This window comes from Ostrea edulis, chromosome 6, assembly GCF_947568905.1.
Source record: "Ostrea edulis chromosome 6, xbOstEdul1.1, whole genome shotgun sequence".
Lineage (NCBI taxonomy): Eukaryota > Metazoa > Mollusca > Bivalvia > Ostreida > Ostreidae > Ostrea > Ostrea edulis.
The window spans coordinates 77,132,081-77,153,290 of NC_079169.1; the positions used below are offsets into that span (position 1 = coordinate 77,132,081).

Consider the following 21,210-nt stretch of genomic DNA (forward strand, 5'->3'; position numbering starts at 1 on the left):
GTACCGCCAACGGTACATAATACGCCCGTGAAAAGCTAATATAGGGCGTTTTTCTTACACCATGAATGGTAGAACTTGCCTTCAAGTAGTATCAACAATCATCAGGGTTCAACATACTTTCTTTGCATCGAAAAAACCAAGACAAATGATGTACTCTCCAATATTTTCACTTTGCAGATGTATACATTTGTACCTACTCTCCAAGTTTAATGGTCCTTGCTCCAATGAATCGGTCTGCATCCTGCTACTACGACCTTGACCTAAAGAAACAAGAGGTACTGTGAGCAATGCTCACTAAGAATAACAATATCCTGGAGCTTACAGTTGGGTTTGTAACCTGCCTACTAGGTTTTCCAACTAAGTGATACTGTGACCCGACTTATAACCTTGAAAAACCATAGGCATCTTCCTCTCATCATGGTGATCAAATGTTCCAAGTTCGACGTGTATAAAAATTATTGAATCAGAATTTCCTGAGAACATGAACATCTACAGTGTGTCCTTATTGACTACAAAGTAATAAATTTCCTCAGACATTCAAACATTTTATTACACATTTATTACAAATCTTATACACGTAAAACATCATATAAAATTCAACACATGAAAAACACAAAGCTATAATCAATCTGACTGTAAGAGAAGTTGCTCATTTGTTTTAAATGAACGTCTACACATTATTCAACTGTACAATGTTTATAAACTTTTCTTACCCATTTCTGTTTCAAGTAATGGATTTACGGGCCATAACCTTAAGCAATATACAAATACTTATATTTTTCTTAAATCTCTTCTATACATAAAGAAAATGTAGTAGAGGTTTTGATATCAATGAAATACTACGCCATTAGTGATAGAAGGAAATGAAGATTCAAATACATATGTACTCATTTTTCAAACAAAAAAACTTTAGAATTCCTTGTATTGACATATTTTACCTCCTAACTGAATGTTTTTTGTTGTTTTTAATGCATGTTTCTGGTCCTGTGAAAATGAATTTGAATACACTGATTGAATGCACTTGATTGTAATGATAACAGTAAGCATGACCACTTAAAACTTTAAATTGTGTTAAAATTTCCAATGTTATGACACCAATACAGAAAATGGTATCACAAAAAGCTTTCTTCTAACCTGTACTTAGTTAAAATTAGTGCAGAAAGATGTGCAAGTTGTCTTTACTCGTAAAAATGAATCAATATACAATACAAAGGATGTGTCATGAATGGAAAAACAAGTCATGTGTATAAGGTACACAGCACGGATTTGGAATTCTAGCGTTCATCATGCTTTGCACTTCCCTCTCTGCTGATACTTCTGGTCCTTCTTCTAGGTGGGGAGGAAGACCTGTCAAATATTAACATTTTCCTGTGATATTTGATTTCACTTTTAAATAGAAAACAGCATGATTGATACATCCACCCTTAATTTTTTATGGACTTGAAGATAAAATATTCCATAGAAATTGCTGTCTTCTAATTATCAAAAAAAATAATCTAACTCTGTAACGACAAAATTGGTACATTTAAAAATTGAAAGGGATCCTTCTCTTCTTAATCTGAGCATTAGCTTTAAATTCTAAGAAAGTCTTCCTAAGTAATCTAAAGTTATTGCATGCCATAAGTCCCATAACTCTGTAATGACAAAGCTGATAAATCTGAATAGATAGGGGTCTTTCTCTGACAATAAAGCCAGTTACTTTTAGCCCTAAAAAGGTTCCAAATCTCGCAGTTTAAGTGCACCGTTTGTTCCTTTATGAAAATCTTTCCGAGAAAAATGAAGTTATCATGTGCCATAAAAAGTGCAAATGGACTGAGATAGTGATATCTGGTGGGCATGTGCCATATAGTTAGAACCCAATAAACTCAAATCATAGAAAATGGCTTTTCTTTGCAACTATCTATTATATTCAACACGATATTTATACATTACACTGTTTGAACTTTCAGAACAGCAATTAAGATTTGGTTAACACTACCCCCCCCCCCCCCTTCCCCCTTCTTCCCCATACTACAATGAGTGACTTTAGACTTTAACCATGATTTTAGATTCTAAATTCACAAAAAATATATAACTAGAATGAACCACAAAATTCTAAACCATGGAAGCCCTAGACTGAGCTATACCGTTCTACTGACCTGCTCTTTGTCCTACTTCTGGTATGGTATCTAGGTCTACTTCCACTCCTGCTACGTGATCTGGAATAACTACGTCTCCTTGGGGATCTGGACCTGGATCTGGACCTTGATCTGAAATGAGGCCAATCAAACTTCATGTATATTCACCTTCAGAACAACTAAAGTGAAAAGGGCACCTACAATAAAATCATCTGTTATCTGTAACAAGAAACAAACACACAGCAAGACCATTACTCAGTTTCAAATGGTAATGAAAATTTTATTTTCATGTTAACAGGTCACAGATTCTTTGAAAACACTTGCATACATATTGATTTTGGCAAAATTAGAAAATTTTTTGCTCTCAGTTTATTTAGGTTGGTAAAAAAATTCATCATGAGGAATGCATTTTTACTCATCATCAAACCGTCTGAAACTGAAAGAAAAAAAATTCACATACACTGAAGAAGAACATACCCATTTGCTGTCAACAAGTAATCAAAATGCAGAAAGATCAAGAGGAGTCTGAAGGGGGAGATTCAGGTGGTGAATCAGTCTACCTTCAAATCTTATTGGTTGATCTGAAGAGGTAGATCTATTCTCTCAAATATGATTGGCCCCCAGTGGTCTGGTGTGTTGAGATGTGAATCTACTCTCAGATCTGATTGGTCTAGGGTGGATGTTGTGAAGAGGAAGAAGTTAATCTACTCTCTGACCTGATTTGCCCATGACTGCTGGTTGTGAAGAAAAATCTTATAACTCTAACTGGCCAGGACGATCAGTTGTCCAAGGCAGGGTGTGAATCTACTCTCATATCTGATAAAGCCATGAACAGTTGTGATGAATGCAATTTCTTGTCATCATGATCAGCTGAGGTGAAGATTCTCAGATGGGTCGTGATGTACAGTGGCCAGGGATGATTAAAACCATTCCCACTGACATGGGAAGCTACATTTTTGTGTTTTCTAGGTGAAAAAGGGGCTGTGGACTTGAAGATTCTGAACACTTCAAGAGAGGGTGTGGCTGAGCTCAGACATTGTATGTTGCAATCTAACTTGAAAACCGAGGCAGTCTAGATCATTTGCCAATGGTTCGTGAAGATGTCTGCAATGCATTAGTGAAGATCTGTGTTATCATTGGTTCACTTCTGACATTTAAAAAAGCTGTTATAAATAGTTTTGTGCAAACAAATCAACATACAGAAGAAACGCAATGTATAACTTTATCATAATAAAAAAATTCCACATATATTATATGTGATCTGTTCCCTAATTCATTATCATCTTATTAAGTATTCTTTTGTAACTTGTGAAAAATAACAAATACATATATTAGTAGGAGTCTGTGACTCACTATTCTTCCTTGTAGCTTTGCTGTATCCACACTGGAAAAAAGTCTAAAAGATGCAAAAATCAAAAAGTTCACCTTGACCTTCTGGAGCTTTTATGAGACCTGCCCCTGCGTGTGCAGTCATATGCATAGTGACCTCTTCCACCACACTCATAACATTTGTCATCAGGATGAAAAGGTCGACGCCCTCCTCCAGACCTTGGCGGTCGGCCCCCACGAAGCCAAGGTTTTGGCCGTACTTTCCCTGTAGAATGTTCTACTCTAACTCTAGAGCCACAGATTGACCTGAAATAAACATAAAAAGTATTTATCACCTATTCAATAATTCTAATTTCTTCTATATCAAAATAGACTTGGTAATAAGGCCTTACGTTCCATCCATGCCTCGTACTGCATCATCAGCATCTCTTGGGTCTTCGAACTCAATGAAGGCAAAACCTGCTGGATTGCGTGCAACCCAAACATTTCTCAGCCTGCCATAATACTCAAATGCTCTCTCCAGGTCTTTTTCATTGGCATCACGACTCAAGTCCCCAACATAAATTTTTCCTTCCAAGTTGTTGTCCCTGTATCGAGACATCTGCAAGTAATAGAAAATATGAATTTCTGTATACTTTTTGTTTTAAGAATTAACTAATCTAGCGTTCCTAGGAACTAGTGTTCCATAACCTTACAGGAAGTCAAAGAGGATGACTTTGTTGCGCGTCATGTGATTGGTTCGCGAATGATCCCGAGACTAAACAATGTCTAAGCGAACCAATCACACAGCGCGAACTACAAATTTGTACTCTGTGATCTCCTTTAAAGCTGTCAGTGGAAGAGAAGAAGCCCTGTCCGAACAATGCACGCAAGATTGTGACAAATAAGAGATGAAATGGGTTTCGAGTTGAAGAGACTTGTAGTATGACATTTCCCTCAAAATTCCTTAGCTAATGTTGTAATTACTTGGAAAATGTGCCCCGAAATGCTCTACAAAGTTGTCAAAATTTTTAAATCACAGTCAGACATTTCATCTGACAGAGTTAAAGGTTCTGTCAGACCAGACAAAGTTTTCTCGGACCAGATATATAAACCCTGTATTGCATAGAAAGAAAGAAGAAAAAAATGCCTTTTATTGTTTTAACAGCGATGCATCTCCCACTTGTATCCATGCAGCCAAATATGGTCAGTTTTCCAGCCATCCCCGAACACATTAACACCACCTTCATAATTTTTTAAGTGGTCCAGGTTCAGCATTTCTTTTGTTTTCTTACCAAGTTATTTGTTTGTTTTATATCGCGTCAGAAATTTTCCCCTCATATTGAGACGCCACCAGCTGTGGGTGAAATACCACAAATTTAGACCTGTGCTTTGTACTCTGACTCAAGGCCATAGAAGTGAGTTTTTTTTAACGTTTAAAAACCTGCCGCAACATTGGAGGTCATATCCGAAAGACCTATGACTGTAACTGCTGAATGCCGAGCATTTGGTGAGGATATATTTACATCTTAGGTTTGACGTGGCTATGGCACGAGCAGAACTCGAACTCGCAACTTTCCAGTTACGAAGCGAACGCTCTATCACTGAGCTTTTTCTTCTTGGGTATAGAGAACCTTTCACAAATTTGATTGGACGTACGGTCATTTTGTTTGAGTGGCCTTCATTTGCCCATCCCGAACCCAAGCTCTAAAATAATCGGATCACAGCCGAAATTTTCAAACGGTCGTTTGGAACGACATTTTCTATCAAGTTATCAGTCCAGGGAATTTTTTTTTTTTTTTACCAGCCTTGCCAGTAGAACCAACAGTTTTCGACAACTCTGTCCCTATTTGTTTACAAATTATTGTTTCTTACCTTGTGTATTTTTGTATACCAGTAGAATTTCTATAAAGCTTACAAAAAGCGTGAAACAATTGCATATAAATCAAGATGGATGAGCTGAGATAGGCAGGGAATTCACATTTCAGAGAAATTATTGCAGGGCTGTCACTGTCCTTTATAGTACAGGGTCTGGGTCCCATTAGATTAGGAAAATTATCGATGTTTAGGGTCAAGTTGGGAAATTTTACATTTCGGGCCTTGTCGAAAATGCGCCAGAAGTCATAAGTAAAAAACAAAACTAACAAGATTTAATTTTTTATATATACAAAATGTAACAGTTTGTGATATTGTGAATTTCTAGATAAGTAAATTGTGAATTTTGGTTTTATTCCCCCAATATGGGAAGGGTCTGTTTTTCGGACCCAATTCAAAGAGATTGACGGCCCTGTATTGCCACCAAAAAATATTAATAATAAATTATCAAACGAGGAGGGTAAGTAGTATCCATACTTCAGGTGCCTGTGGTATTACTGGGGAGGAAACTTTATGTACTAAGCACAAAGCCTACTGTTGTGTATATTTTCAAAAAAAAACAAAACCTCTCTAGTCTATACATAGTATAATTTTAAAACTGAATTCACTGTAACCTGATTATTAAATTAAAATGAGTTTGGGATTAAAGTACCACAACTATTAGAGAAGGGGAGTGGTTTTCACAAATATAAATTACAAAACGTAGTGGATACGTACGCATGCAGTATATAAAAACTAAATTATGGTAAAACTGTGCACAGGTGAGAGAATTATCTATCATAAATGCATGTTTGAAGGTGTACTTTCTGATGCACTTAAATAAATACAACGTTGATTGTAACAATAAATATAAATATGCATACTTTCTTGCACTTTCCTGTTTCTTCTTCGGTTATCGCATGTACAATCCAATATGGCGCCTACCGCGAGGTTTAGGTCACGTGTTTTGTTATAATTATATTTTGAAAAAGTCTTAAATTTATTAGATAGGGATGTTGTTGTATTTTTGATGCACTGATAAATTTATTGATTAAGTTTGGAATTTTAAAAAAATAATAACAAAATTTAGAACGTTACAATATTTTGTGTATCAATTGAACGTTTTATGGTATGTGAATATGAATGGAACGTTCGACCAACGTTGATAGAGGTGTGCACTAAGGCCAGGCAGAAAATATCTAGCAATTTGGAGGTACATAATAATAAGTAAGAAGTAATGTTGACTATTTATATCTTTACTTTTAGGTAAATGAACTGGTAATTAGTATTTTTGAATATAGGAAACTTCTATGACTAGGTACAATTATGATGTCTGTGGTCTTTAATATCATCAAGTTCATATTTTAATGATATTATCACCGCGCCGCAGCCTTGATGTTTTTTGTTTTACAGTAATGGGAAGATCTAGATCAAGAAGTCGCAGCAGAAGCTATGATCGAAGGCACAGCAGAAGTGCAAGTTACGACAGCAGAAGTCCATCTCCTGAGGAGGGATACAGAATTCATGTTGCCGATTTGGGGATTGAACCATCTAAGCGAGATCTTGAAAGAGCCTTCGAAAAATTTGGCCCACTTATAGAAGTATGGGTTGCCAGGAATCCTCCATGTTTTGCATTTATTGTGTACAAATACAGAGAGGATGCTGACAAAGCTATTAGAGAGATGGATGGGAAGTAAGGCACTGTTTGTCACGCGTTCAATATTTAATGATTTGCTCCTAAGTTATATGTTTTGCGGTGTGACCGTTGAGACGAGCAAAGACCCATTATATCTTGCAACATGACTTTATGCATTTTTAAATCTGCCTATCCATTAAATGCAGGAAATATAACACAGTTTTGACACTTAAACATTATAACTACGTGATACCATATGCACATGTACACCATATACACATATGTTAAGGATTTCTATATATTCACTGGTATTAAACTGATGATAGTAACGATCGTTACTATCATCCCAAGATGGCGGAAGGAAATTCCGCTAAGACCACGTTTACTTATTATATCTATTTGTATTGTTATTATCAGCAGTTTAATACCAGTGATATTGACATTGGTCTGGAATAACAATACTGATTGAAAATGCACTGTTCATCAAGGATGCTATATGGGAAGTAAAGTGAAACAATAGTATAAAATGTTGTCATGAACACAGAGGGTACCTTTGAAGGAACGGTGTCTGTGACAAGTCAATCAGATTGGCAGTCAGAGTCTTATACATTCATAGGAATTGGTAATTTTGTAATAATAATATTTGGGTTTATAATACCATACCACTTTCTGATATTAGCTCTGCTAATGTGTCACCCATAAAACTCAGTCTACGACCATTAAATCAGATTAACAGCCACAAATAACAAGAGAAAATCATTATTCCCTCATTTGAAATCATGGTTAAACTCAGGGTTGCAAATAACAAATGAAAGTTTAGGGGCTACCAACTGTACCAACATTAACAGCCCACACAAATATTTTGGGGCCCACAGTTGCAAATAACAATTTTATCATAAACTAATCTATATAAAAATGTTATGACAATAACATATTGTTTTATTTCAATTCTATTCAATTTCTGTTTCAATTTCATTCAGACTCTCATACACTGTCCCTTCATCCTCTGACACTATCATATTCATTTTCAGTCTCACTCCTACACTCTACGCTGGCGAATTTTTAAATTCTTTTTTCCGCACTTTCATCCTCAATATTCTCTCTTTCTACACTTTTGTCGTCAATATCCTACCTCAACTTCAGCCCTTTCTACTTCTACCTTGCATTTCAAAAACAAATTTCATTAAAAAAATTCTTTGATAGTCGGAGAAATTATCTTTGAGAGTTAGACACCCCTTCAATGAATTTCCACATGTTTACTTTCCCGAAACCATCATCAATGTAATGTTGACTCGCTTCAAAATTTATATACTTGTAGCATGTTATTGACAATGAAATGATGAAAACAAAAGTACTTTTAAAAGTCAAACCACAAGGGGATTCCAAAAAAGTTCCAGTAAACTTTTACTCGCCGTGTGAGCTTTGCATAATTTTCATAATTTGGTTGCCCACAAATAAAATTACTCACAATTGTGAATGGGCAAGTGATTTTTTGCAACTCTGAAAGTGTTCATTCCCATTTTGGCCCATAGCATTCCATTCCTAGTCCACATTGTTCATTCATTCTAATGTTTGTCTTCAAACGTTCCATTCTCGATAAGATCCATTCCATTTAAACTGTTCAGCGTTCATTCCACAGTAGAAACCATTCGTTCTTGTACTGTTCTGCATTCGTTTACTATTTGTTTAATACAGTAGTATGCCTCAGGGTCTGTAGATACTTATAACTGTAGATCCCCATCACAATGAAAAGTTTAGACTTTAATCTCAGTAGAATGTATTTTTCAAATTTGTATGGTTCTATAGAACTCTGTGTCTTAACTGTGAACTCTAAAGAAACAATTTTGATAATTTTCAAGAACTTATATGTTTTGTTATGTTAAAGGTGCAATATGTATGTTACCAGTGTCGAAAGTATATTCAAAAGTGGATTCACTGTTTTGCAGACCTCTTTCAGGAGGGAGAATCAGATGTTCTTTTGCACGACCAAGAACAAGAGGAAGAAGAAGGAGAGGCTTTGATCCAAATTTACGTTGTTACACTTGTGGAGAGAAAGGCCATTTTTCCCGAGACTGTGTTGAAATTTGGAGACAGCGACGAAGAAATAGAAGCCGGTTTGTACAAATTTTTATTATGAAAATGTATTTAATTGTCTGAAAATTTCATAATTTTTTGGTATATTCTTAAATAAAGTAATCATTTATATTTGTGTGTTTGAATATAATAAAAGTAGTTTTGATTGATATTCAATATGCAGATATCAGTTTGCTTTATAAAATTTGTAACCAGAAAAAAACCTTATTTGATTATTACACGTAACCCAGATATTTTATTCAAAATGAACACATTTTATCAATTTAGAAAAGAATCTGTTCTATATTTCTGACCAATGTTTGTTTCTTGTTTCACCACAACATTACAAATAAAATATACGAAAATCTAATAAAACACAATGCACAATGAATAAAATTATACAAGCAAAGCAAAAAGGAAGAAGAGAGATTCATGATAGCAGTATTATGATTCTTTATCGGGTGAGCACTGTGATATCATTTTCCTAGGTAATTGCATCATGCAATTTATTGTTTGTAAGTTTAAGGTATCCGATACAGTTTTACTTGAGAAAGTTTTCATCAACTTTTACCTTAAAAGGGCATCAACATAGAAAATGATTCACTGGGAGATTTTTTCAAAAATAATCATCTAGTGCTTGAAGAATTTTGCTGAATTAATTTTACATTGAACCCTATGGGAAATACATGTTATTGGCATGCAAAATAAAACAAAAGACATTATCTACAAGAAAACTGGGGGTCACCAGGCAAAATCTGATGAAATTTAATTTTTCTAATTTTTGAGCAGGGGAAGATAACTCTATTAAATTTAACACTAAATTATAAGAAACTCTTGTATTAATTACATGAATGACCAATATATTGATTTGCAATTAATTTACTAAATTTATTTATCTAGAATGTAAACAAGTTATATTTTGTATCGGATGCCTTAACAAATCAGGTAGTGGGTTCATAAACACATTCTTCTTGATTTAAATGTTGAATATATTTGTGCGATTTGTATTTCTTTTACATAATATAGTTTTTCCAAATTTTACATTTACCATTCTGATAATCGTGTTAGGTATATTAAAATATTTTGAGACCGTAAAATTTTTGTTAAGGGTGTATGGGGACGTGGATGTTACAAAATCTTTGTACTGGGAGTACAGTTTCTGCCACTTTTCTGTGGTCGCTCTGAAACATGGGCAACCAATAGAAGCAGATTTACTCTCAGAGAAATTTTTGCATACTAACTTCACAGAAATAGGAATAAATGACACAAAAAAAAAAAAAAAAAGAAATAAAGAAAAAGAAAAATGCCACCTTGCACATACTAATCTACTTTATCATAATGAAAATATATTTCTCTGTAATACAGTGGAAATATGAGCACGATTTCCACTATATTTATGTCTCTCCGTAATGTTTTTATCAGGCAAGTGGTAATGGTATATTGATTGTGTTGGCAAAGAGTTGGCAATGGCATTGGGTTGATGATGGTGGTCCTCCGCGAAAATTTTGCGGATCGGACCGCACTCTAAAGTGTGATTGGTTGATTATGGTCAACAGCCCTGTGTTCAGGAAGTGCGCCCCCCTGAAAAAATAATGGTGCGTCCCTCTATGGTGGGCAATGAGTGGTATTGAATGTAGGCGTGTATAAGAAATAATGTGATATTTTGCTAGTAGTCGTGTGGGGTAAGTACTGTGTTAAATGGTAATACATACTTTTACACTATTGTAGATACTGATATTTATTGCTGTTTAAATTTGTTTTATCTATGCCAATTCTTTGTTTAAAAAGAGGATATATTTATGTGTATTAAAGAATCTTTTCCACTTCAAGCTCTAGAAATTCTTTCAAACCAAACCACAGCATGTAAAAGCTTTTTAAATGCATGTCTCTATTTGCTGGTGATGGACTTAGATGAAATTCCTGCAGATTGGTGTAAATCTTTTTATGTGAAGTAAATTTTAAAACATTGGAATTAGCAAAAACAAAAAAAAACAAAAAAAATGAACATCTCTTTCCATTCATTTTGTGTATTGATATTCTGCTGTTTATATTTGTTTTCAAAATCATTGAAACTTTCCAAAGATGTGATACACTTTAGGTTCCTTTAGTGTGAGAATCTTGTAGAAATAAAGCAGACGAATGACTTTTAAGAAGTCCCAGTTCATATTGGAATTAATTTTTGAATGAGAGTAAATTAGTACTGGTACACATTACATACAATTTTGGAATTTCATATTTTATTTTAACTTTGTTTACTTTGTTTTGTCACCTGCATACATTTTGCCACATTGTTTCGGAATTTACACTAACTTGTATTTATAGAGAGCGCAGAAGGAGGACAAGATCACGATCCAGAAGTAGGTCACCCTCACGAAGAAGCAGGTCAAGGTCAGTTCTCACACACTTTATACAGGCATTTCTGTGTTTGATAATAATGGCCAAGCGAAAAGAACTATGTTCCCTAATAATGAAATTTTTACCTGGATTTTAATTTATGTGTGTTGTTAAGTAGGTGAGATAACAAAATTGATAATGATTTTAGCATTTAATCATAGAAAACTGTGTATGATAACATACTCCTCGCCCATTTAAAACTCAAAACTTTTAAGCTTTAAGGACTAAATCATTTATGTCATAAGAGAGATCATACCAAATACAGTAAAATATCTCTATCTCAAAGTCGGAGGGACCTCGAAAAAACTTCGAGATATCCAGGGGTTTGAGATATCCAAAATCGATCTTGGATAAAAAAAATTTGAAGGAGGATATTTGATGCATGGTATGGGATTTGCATTATAAACAAAAACCCCGTTGCCATTTCTTATAGTTTAATACAAGTTGATAAATTAATATTGTGGAATTTCAAAGACAAACATTTCGGTTTTTTTAAATATATATAAACATCCAATACGCCAGTTTCGAGATAAGAGCTCTCCTGTGTAGGAGGTACATTTAGTAGAACTTTGAGGGCCAAAGTGGGACAGAGTGAACCTACTGTCAGTGAGAAAGACGATAAAATGTATTAAAAGCGGCTTCTCTTTAAATATGTAAATGTTGGAAACACAAAATACATGTACCATTGAAAGAAATGTTTTACTAAAGCAGAAACATAAAAACAATGTCATATTTGAAAGTAATATCCTGGATATGATACCTACTACCAATAAAATTACGTGATATAATAAGAATTCCATGTATCTAATTACTCCCTGAATACTTATCACTTACTTGGTTTGTGTATCAGTTGAATTCGGGAGGTGAAACAGTGTATGAGAGACTTAATGAGTACATTCACTTATGCAGTGATGAATATTTGTCCCACTCCCGCATGTAAACAAGTTTTTTCGCGCCTTACTATGTACGAGAGTTCTTCAAAGGGAAATAACTCGAGCGTATCTTGAAACCAGCGTATTGAATTCACAATGTGTTTCAAAATTAAGATGATTGTGCATGTATGCTTACTTTTAAGTTTACTGATGTCCAGACTTGACTGGGATGTAGTTATTGCATTGTAATGAAAGAACCTATCACATAAGAAACAAAAAAGACGGATTTAAAAAAAACAACCTTTTAAATGTTTATTAAATAAATTTTCGTGTTTTCTCTGTACTAGTTTTAATGATGAAGTACATGTATGTATTATTAAATGCATTATCGTTATCAAGAGCATTACCTTCAAGCGTACTTCGCCGATTTTGTGCGTTTATCTAACCTACTGTACATGTTAATGATAGAGCGTGTGTCATTCAAAACACCATCCATGGAATCGGGTGTGTTAGTTCATAATTGGCGGTGAACTTTAGCCATAATGTTGGAAGGCTTCACTAATCACCCAAGCTGTTGAACCATTTATTGCGACCTGGGTCTACTTGGAAAAGGCGAGCGTGGATTAGCTGTCATTAATTATAATTGATGTAGCCGCAGGTGTGAATGTGTGACTTAATGACGCCAGGTATGGTAAGCAGAGGGGAAAATTGACTGCACTTCAAGATAAACCAGGTGAATTTAGGGTATGGGACCTTGAAAATACTTCGACATAAGCAGAGTATTCGAGATTACCGTGTTCGAAATATCAGAAGTTTTTTTAATCATTTATATAGGGAAAACGGCCGGGACCAGCGGTCGACTTCGACTCAAGCAGGGTATTCGAGATAAACCATATTCGAGATACAGATATTTTACTGTATATCTTCACATAATTTGTCGCTGATATTTTCTGTCCTTTGTATTACACATCATCAAAAGTGATGCACTTTCTCAATTATTCTGAAATTCATTGAAGATGGCTATTTTTATGATTTTTTGGGGGTTTTTTTTTTTGGAAACATTCAGCACAGTTTTCTACAAACAGAAATTTTACTATCACATGTGCTCTAAAAAGATAAATCTATGGTATAAATATAAAGTTTGTCAAAGCCTGTGCTCAGTGTTTTCTAGAAGAAAAACTTTGAGATGTAGCATCTAGCAACTTTATTCCAGAATTCTTAAAATGGTGAAAAACATCATGTTTATGATGTCATAATTTCTTTGATCAAATTTATAATTTCAAAAGCACAAATGTTGATTTTGGTGGGTAAATAAAAGCCTCATCATTACATGAATAATCCTTTACTATGTATGACATCAGAAACATGCATTTCTCACCATTTTTTTTCAATGGGTTAAGGTTCGCTATTTTTGAAAGCTGTTTGACTTATATAAGTGTGAGCACCATGCATCAATCAGTATGAAACTTAGATTTGTTATTTTTTTTTATTTTAATGTTGCAAATGTGAGAAATTCATTTTGTTTGATACATGGGGGCTCTAATTTTCAATTGTTTTAAAGAAATGGCTTGGAAAATTACCATTTTGACCATTTTCAAGGAATGTGTATTAAATTTCCCAACTTTTTGATTTCATATTCCAACACGATTTTTCAACATGAAAAAGATCTAAATTTTAGATATAAAGCGATGTAATGTCGAGGCCTTTATTCCTCTAGAGATCATCATGAAAATGAGATTTTTATTTTTTAGGTCAAGATCAAGACGAAGAGAGAGGTATGCTTGATATACATTCAGTCTAGTGGGGTTTTTTTGTGTGCTTCAAAGTACTGTGACCAAATCAAGGTAAATCATGAAGAATTCATGATATTTTGATCTGCAAAATCTTTATTACAGCAGACCTTGCATTACACAAAAATATAAAATCTCCACATGTGTACTGTATGCTACATTTTAAAAATTGACACTTGTAATTCACTACAGATTTTCATCATATTGCCAATGAATGTTTAATGCACAGGGTTTAGATTTATCATAACAAAGTTATGGGGAGTTATAGTGGAATCAGCACGTCTGTCTGTCCATTTATTCATCAGGATACCCGTGGACATAAGGTTCAGCATTTAGGGCTGATCTCACATTATGGCAAGTGGAATACAATCCAAACTTCCTCATGAACATGACACATCTAAGAACACAGGGTTTTGACACAATCTGAGCAAACTGGTATATATAGTATCATAGTGACTATTATACTATACATACCAGTTTGCTCAGATTGTGTCAAAACCCTGTGTCTAGGGGTTGCTTCTTCCAACTCGGAGTCTGTAAGCTGCATCTGACCTATATTTGAGTGTAATGATAAGTAATGAAATAAAATTCGCTCATGGTTTCAGGTGCTCTGTTCAATGCATTTATGTGTATTATCATCTTTTGCAAGAGTAACATAACAGTGCCTTAATGGTGTGTCAAGTAATATAGAATACTTCATTGACATAAGAATTGGGATAGTGAAATATTGATTTTGGAAGGTGTGTTTAGTAGATATACAAGGCAGCATCTAAGTTTAATTAGAAAGAATATGTTGGGTAAAGTTACAGTTATTTAAATATGCACAACTTTGGGTGGCCTACAGGGGAGAGAAGTATTAGTCCCAATAGACCAATTCTGGCTTAGATTTAATCTAATATCACTTACACAATTTGTAGGTCAGGTTCCAGATCTCGGAGCAACAGGTTTGTATTTCTGAGTTATTTTAAGGTACTCACATAGTTAAAGAGGCATTAGCAACCAAAGTCATATTCGATTCTGTTGATTACCAATGTTATTAAAAACAGCTCTATATTTCATAAAAATCATTGGCATATAAACATACATCCTGCAAGCTTTTGGTTTTGACTCAGAGTTTCTTTTACAATCTTGATTGAAACTTATTGTATGAAAGTACAGAATTCATGGCAGAAACTTTTGCACAACTTTTATAAATAGCCCAGATATAGTTAAAAATTGTTCAGTGTCTGTCGTGTGTTAACAATTGAACACTTATAACTTCTTCGTGATAACATTCCAATTCTTTACAAATTTCTTCTTTACAACTGCACATCTGTAAGAAAAACTAAATTTTCTGACATCTTACCGGCTGTGACAAATTTGGTATCTTCTCGATAAGGGCTGTGTGGGAGGTCACAAAACTTGACAAACCTTCTTACATAGTTTGAAGAGTTCTGATTGTGACCCTTTTACTTTATACTTTCTCTGTCTTTGGTTTACCAACTAGTAATGACCTTTTTCTGCATTTGAAGTTGCACTATACTTTTTTATAGCAAACACTTAATCAAAAACTGCTGATGGAATTTTTTTTCTTGTGACCTTCATTACTGTGTTAAGCTTTCACAGTCTTTAAAGAAAGTACATGTACATGTATACCCAGTCTTGTAGGTACTTCTTATGTAGTTAACCTTTCTGACCAAAAAAAAATTGCATTTGGCTACAAGTTCAGGTATACCAAACTTAAGGTTTAGGTTGGTCTAGTCATGGCTTAATGTTTTGTATTGAACCAGAATAAGAATAAGCTTTTGAGATTAATTTTTCTGTCTTTGGAAGTGACAAGTGAGCATCACGGCCCATGAGCCTCTTGTATTCTTTGTAGGTAGGTTTGTTCTGGTTGTCTTTATCATATACATGTTTTGCTGTGGAAACTGACTATGCAAATAAAGTTAAAAAAAAAAAAAATATGGTAACACACATATTTTTAAGTGGTAGGTATAAATCTAGTATTTGAGGGGGAAACCTTTCATTACATCTAGGGTTCCAACACTGAGTAATATATTTGTATTTAATTTTATTTCCAGGAGAGACAAGGACAAAGAAAGGAAATCTAGGTCAAAGTCACCAAAGCGAGAGAAACGAAAGGAGTCCTCCTCCAAGTCACCCAGAAGAAGTCGAGACATTTCAAACGAAAGAAACAAAGGAAGTCCTGAAAGAGAGAGCCCCCCAAGAGAAGACCAAGAAGAAATTTTAGATGAGGTGAGGCCGTCTCATTCACGGTCACGTTCAAGGAGTGCCCCCAGGTCAGAGAGGTCAGGAAGTAGAAGCCCAAGGCCAGACCGGGAGGATGAGGAGGATGATTAGCATTAGTGAGGAGGGACCAGACTTGTGGTGGTTGTTGAAATCTTCTTGATATTTTTATCCATTGATGTTGTTCAGTAAAGAAAATGATAATGCGTATGTTGATGATGACTTTGGGAAATAGAGAAATCGTACAATATCTGCCTTTTTGTTTTTGTTTTTTACATATACCAGTTTAATTGTAATGGAGATGTTACATTTGTATTACATGTACATGGTGCATATATTTATTTTTCAGTATGTATTAAAAAAAATAAGAACTGTAAGGAAGCATTGAATATTTTAAAAATAGTTTAAAATGCACAATCTTATCAAAGGCTTAGAAGTTTTCAGAAAAAGCATTCATTTGTTATACATGTACAAATGACATAACCAATGTTTACTGATGTGCAACATTCTGAGAGATGAGTAGAAGGTGTATACAGCTGTACTGAATTCAAATGCATCGTGGGTCGTCGTTCCCCACCCCACCCCCCACCAACTTTGAATCCTGGATTGAAAAATCACATTTTGTCATGTGAGCAGGAATTACAAGGAATTTTGTAATGTTATATCCAACCTTAGAAATTGACTTCTTCAAGGGACAAAGACATCAACAGCATGTTGCATATATGTGCAAATACCGTATTCTATTTCAAAATAATGTCACCTGATATCATTCAAAGCAGGACAAATAAAATACAAGAGGCCCAGGGGCCTTATAGGTCACCTGAGTATCATGTAACAACCTTCCAATGTTTGAATTAGGTTTGTGTTTAAATATAAAAATCTTACTTTTGGATGGAAGAAACATTGAATAGCTATGTGGTCAGCCCCACCTTTGCACCAGAACCCCTGACCCAGGGGCCATAAATTTCAGTTTTGAAAGAAGCATCCTTGATCATCATTATCGTACTATTAGTTTGTCTACTTAATACCCAGCAGCAGAGGAGAAGATTTTCAAAGAAATAAAATGCATTTTCACTATATGATCAATAGGGCCCCACCCTAATACCAGAACCCCTGACCCAGGGGCCATGAATTTCACAATTTTGAAAGAGGCATCCTTGCTCATCATAACCATGTTATTGGTTTGTCTACTTAATACCCAAGGACAGAGAAGAAGATTTTCAAAGAAATAATGCATTTTCACTATATGACTTATAGAGCCCCACCCTAGCACCAGAACCCCTGATCCAGGGGCCATGAATTTCACAATTTTTAACAAGAGGTACTGTGAGCAATGCTCACTAAGAATACCCCCCGCTTAACCCAATCTCCCAAAGGGTGTTGGTAATAGGTATAAACTACCTCTTTTCTGAGTGTTGCTACTTCGATGTCCATTGTGCATGACGTTTGACCTTTTGACCCCAAAATCGATAGGGAACATCATCCCATGGGTAGTCCATATGTATGATATGGTGACTGTAGATGGAAAGGATAACGCTTTAGAGCCTGGAAACCATATTGCTACTTCAATGTCCAGTGCGCTTGACCTTTTGACCCCAAAATCGATAGGGAACATCTTCATCCCATGGGTAGTCCATATATATGATATGGTGACGGTAGGTGGAAAGGATAATGCTTTAGAGCCCGGAAACCATTGCATCTACAGACGGACGGACAGCCCGATTCCAGTATACCCTCCACAACTTGTGGGGGTTATAAAGAGGCATCCTTGCTCATCATTACCATGCTATTAATTTGTCTACTTAATACCCAGAGACAGAGAAGAAGATTTTCAAAGAATTTCTACATTTTCACTATATGACCAATAGAGCCCCACACTAACACAAGAACCCCTGCCCCAGGGGCCATGAATTTCACAATTTTGGTAGAGGGCTCAACGCTCATTATAATTATGCCCACAGTTTGGCTTCTTGATGTCCAGGAGTAAAGAAGAAGATTTTTTAAAATTACACTCATTTTGATGGTTTTTGCCCCACCCCTCAGGCCCCAGGGGGGCAGGGACCACGAATTTCACAATTTTTGTTCCCCTCCACCCACAGATGCTATATGCCAAAATTGGTTCAGGGGTTTCAGAGAAGAAGCTGAAAATGTTCAAATGTTAACGCACGACGAACGACGACGGACAAAAAGAGATAGCAATAGGTCACCTGAATGAATTCAGGTGACCTAATAATGCAGCTCGTCTCCAATATCAGAGCTGCAAATATTACATTTTATTAGATTTCGATCTATATCTAGCCACCTTTCCGATTCAATTTCTTTTAAAGCCTTAGGCAACCGCGAGTCCAGCAAAACGCGTGTTTTTAGACATGATCAATAAATATTTTGTTATACCCTTGTAAATCCACAACCCTCAAAAGGAATAGTGCAGGGCTAATGTGTCATTGATATCATTGCGTCAAAATCAGTTCGGCTACCTCGGTTACATTTCCTGTATTATTGGTTACCAGTGGCGGATTTAATGAGGGGAGGGGCTGTGCCCCCCCCCCCCCCCCAAATTTTTTTTCAAATTTAAGGTAAATCGTGGCATCTTGAAAAATGTACTGAACGATAAAAAAAGCAATTATTTCTTCCACTCCTTGAGAAATAAATGGCAAAATCTTTTGATTTCTTGAATTACTTTATTGGGAGAACTTAATTTTTTCCAAAAACCCTCAAAATTTGCGTCATTTTATTAATTTCACCTTATTAAAAATGATAGAAAATAGTACAAATGACTAAGTAGGAGACATATTTCAAGTCCTATAAAATCCAGACCCCCTGCACTTAAAAGTGGCGCCCCCCGTAACCACAATTCCTGGATCTGCCCCTGGTTACATTTCCTGTATTATTAAACTGTCTTTGCCATTCGTAAGAGTTGCGATATCTTCATCTAAATAATCGGCGAATCTACTTGTATAAGCAGGTCATTTTGGTCACGGGGTCAAGTCTGGAAACATGAGGGTTGCGTTCAAGATCCTAGGGGCTAAGTATGGTGGCTGCTTTGTGCCATTTTACAATGTGTTGTGTTTTCGTTATTTTGAGGTGAAAAGTAGCTAATAGTATCATTTTGTCGTCTTTTCGTTATTTCGGGTCGAAAAGTTGCTAAATGTTGTTTTGCTGTCATTTCGCCTCGAAATAACAAGAGGCCCATGGGCCTAGAATCGCCCTTCTGATACATTGTAGAACAGGCAAAAATTCTCTTTAACCAAGATTCATCAATTAACAAAGTTTCATGATGTTAAGTCAAATAGTATTTGAAAATTTAAATGTAACTGTCAAAAAGTAGGTCACCTACTTTTGATCGTCACACTGAAGACTCAAGATGGATCAACTGACAAGTTAAATAGTATTCAAATATAGCCGTCAAATTCCAAAAGTAGGTCACAGTGACCTACTTTTTGGTCGACACACTCTGAAGACTCGAGACCCATCAACTGACAAAGTTTGAAGATTGTAAGTCAAATAGTATCTGAAATACTCAAATATAGCCCTTAAAATCCAAAAATAGGTCACGGTGACCTACTTTTTAGTCAACACACTCTGAAGACTCAACATGCATCAACTGACAAAGTTTGATAATTGTAAGTCAAATAGTATCTAAAATATTAAAATATAGCCGTCAAATTCCAAAAGTAGGTCACGGTGACCTACTTTTTGGTCAACAAACTATGAAGATTCAAGATGCATCAACTGACAAAGTTTGATTATCCTAGCTTTCATAGTGTCCAAAATATGCATCTAAAATTGAAAATGTGAAATTTGAATGTCTGCAAAATTAAAGTAGGTCACTGTGACCTACTTTAAAAAAAATGTTTCGAGGCCTTTAGGCGCATCAACTCACAAGGTTTGATGATTCTAAACCTCTCGGTATTTGAAATATCAACCTAAAATGTATTCATAAATGATTAGCCATAAAATTCAGAAAGTAGGTCATGGTGACATACTTTTCACATGATGCAGTTCAAGGTCCCATGATCCATCAACTGACAACTTTTGATGATCATAGGCTCAAAAGTGTTCAAGATATGCATCAAAATCCATTTAATAATAATTACCTGCGAAATTCAAAAAGTAGGTCACCATGAACTACTATTGAGACAACATGATATTAGGTCCTAAGATGCATCAACTGACAAAATTTGATGATCCTAGTCCTTATACTAAGCAAAATGTCAAAGTTTTAACAAAACAAAATTTAAGGTCAACTTTGAAGTGACCTTGAGACCACACCCTTTGCCCCAGGATGATGCCTTGAAAATTTTTTATCTACAACCTATCCTCATCCTTATGCATAAGTTTGGTGATAATTTGTCCAGTGGTTCTTGAGAAGATTTTTTAGCAACCACTACTTTTGTTTGCATTTTCCTAATTACCTCCCCTTGTTAAAGGGTCACAACCCTAGTTTTAGTACAAATGAAAGCCCTTGGGCCAAGGATAAGATATAGCCCTTTTTCCAAAAAGTTGACCCACACCCCACGCCAGACATGGCCATATGATTAGCTCTTTGAGCCTTTGGCTCAGAAGAGCTAAAAAGACGATAAAGTGTAAGATGGCAGAAATCAGAACCTAAGCTAGCCGCTACGATCTTGAACGCAGCCCAGGTACGTCACAAACTTGTCGCGGATAATTACGAGTTAACCCGAGTAATAGAGAATATTCTTCCGATTACGTCAAACGGTCCAATGGAAAAGCGATGTTTGACTAAGCAGTCCAATTCATCGAGTTTTCAGTGGACCTGGCAGTCCAAACAGGATCTGCTGGACTTTTTACTGCATACAGTTGTATAGGGAGGAATTAGGTCTCGTTGAATATATCTAATGCAAAACTTTACTAAAATACAATTTGAATTATGAAATGTATTTCAGTACATACCATGCAAAATGAAATGAGAAGTGCTC

General features: G+C 35.3%; 2 protein-coding genes across 8 annotated transcripts; one reads left to right on the forward strand and one right to left on the reverse strand.

Annotated features, from left to right (window-relative positions):
* Positions 1-532: 532 nt before the first annotated feature.
* Positions 533-6,274, reverse strand: LOC125683698 (serine/arginine-rich splicing factor 7-like). Of its 2 annotated transcripts, XM_048925129.2 has the most exons (5): positions 6,164-6,269; positions 3,839-4,047; positions 3,543-3,752; positions 2,139-2,249; positions 533-1,347 (listed from the first exon to the last, which is right to left on the reverse strand). In XM_048925129.2, exons 2-5 carry the CDS (start codon positions 4,045-4,047, stop codon positions 1,275-1,277), a joined length of 603 nt encoding a protein of 200 aa, XP_048781086.1. In that variant the 5' UTR covers positions 6,164-6,269; the 3' UTR covers positions 533-1,274. The 2 variants fall into 2 exon arrangements, with proteins under 2 accessions (XP_048781086.1, XP_055996814.1); XM_056140839.1 differs by lacking the exons at positions 533-1,347; positions 2,139-2,249 and adding an exon at positions 2,871-3,221 and having other exon boundaries at positions 6,164-6,274.
* A 47-nt stretch (positions 6,275-6,321) lies between these two features.
* Positions 6,322-16,520, forward strand: LOC125683697 (serine/arginine-rich splicing factor 7). 6 transcript variants are annotated; one of them, XM_048925127.2, is made up of 7 exons: positions 6,322-6,492; positions 6,693-6,972; positions 8,862-9,029; positions 11,311-11,376; positions 14,006-14,029; positions 14,962-14,988; positions 16,105-16,520. In XM_048925127.2, the coding sequence occupies exons 2-7, from the start codon at positions 6,695-6,697 to the stop codon at positions 16,382-16,384; spliced, it is 843 nt and encodes a 280-aa protein (XP_048781084.1). In that variant the 5' UTR covers positions 6,322-6,492; positions 6,693-6,694; the 3' UTR covers positions 16,385-16,520. The 6 variants fall into 6 exon arrangements, with proteins under 6 accessions (XP_048781084.1, XP_055996812.1, XP_048781083.1 ...); XM_048925126.2 differs by having other exon boundaries at positions 6,344-6,506; XM_056140836.1 differs by having other exon boundaries at positions 6,446-6,513.
* Positions 16,521-21,210: the final 4,690 nt, after the last annotated feature.

Coding starts and splice junctions, on each gene's coding strand:
- LOC125683698 (XM_048925129.2), bottom strand. CDS start 4,047: ATGTCTCGATACAGGGACAACAACTTGGAAGGAAAAATTTATGTTGGG. Junction 3,753..3,838: donor GTACGAGGCATGGATGGAAC/GTAAGGCCTTAT, acceptor TGTTTATTTCAG/GTCAATCTGTGGCTCTAGAG. Junction 1,348..2,138: donor AGAAGTAGGACAAAGAGCAG/GTCAGTAGAACG, acceptor AATATTTGACAG/GTCTTCCTCCCCACCTAGAA.
- LOC125683697 (XM_048925127.2), top strand. CDS start 6,695: ATGGGAAGATCTAGATCAAGAAGTCGCAGCAGAAGCTATGATCGAAGG. Junction 9,030..11,310: donor CGACGAAGAAATAGAAGCCG/GTTTGTACAAAT, acceptor TTGTATTTATAG/AGAGCGCAGAAGGAGGACAA. Junction 11,377..14,005: donor TCACGAAGAAGCAGGTCAAG/GTCAGTTCTCAC, acceptor TTTATTTTTTAG/GTCAAGATCAAGACGAAGAG.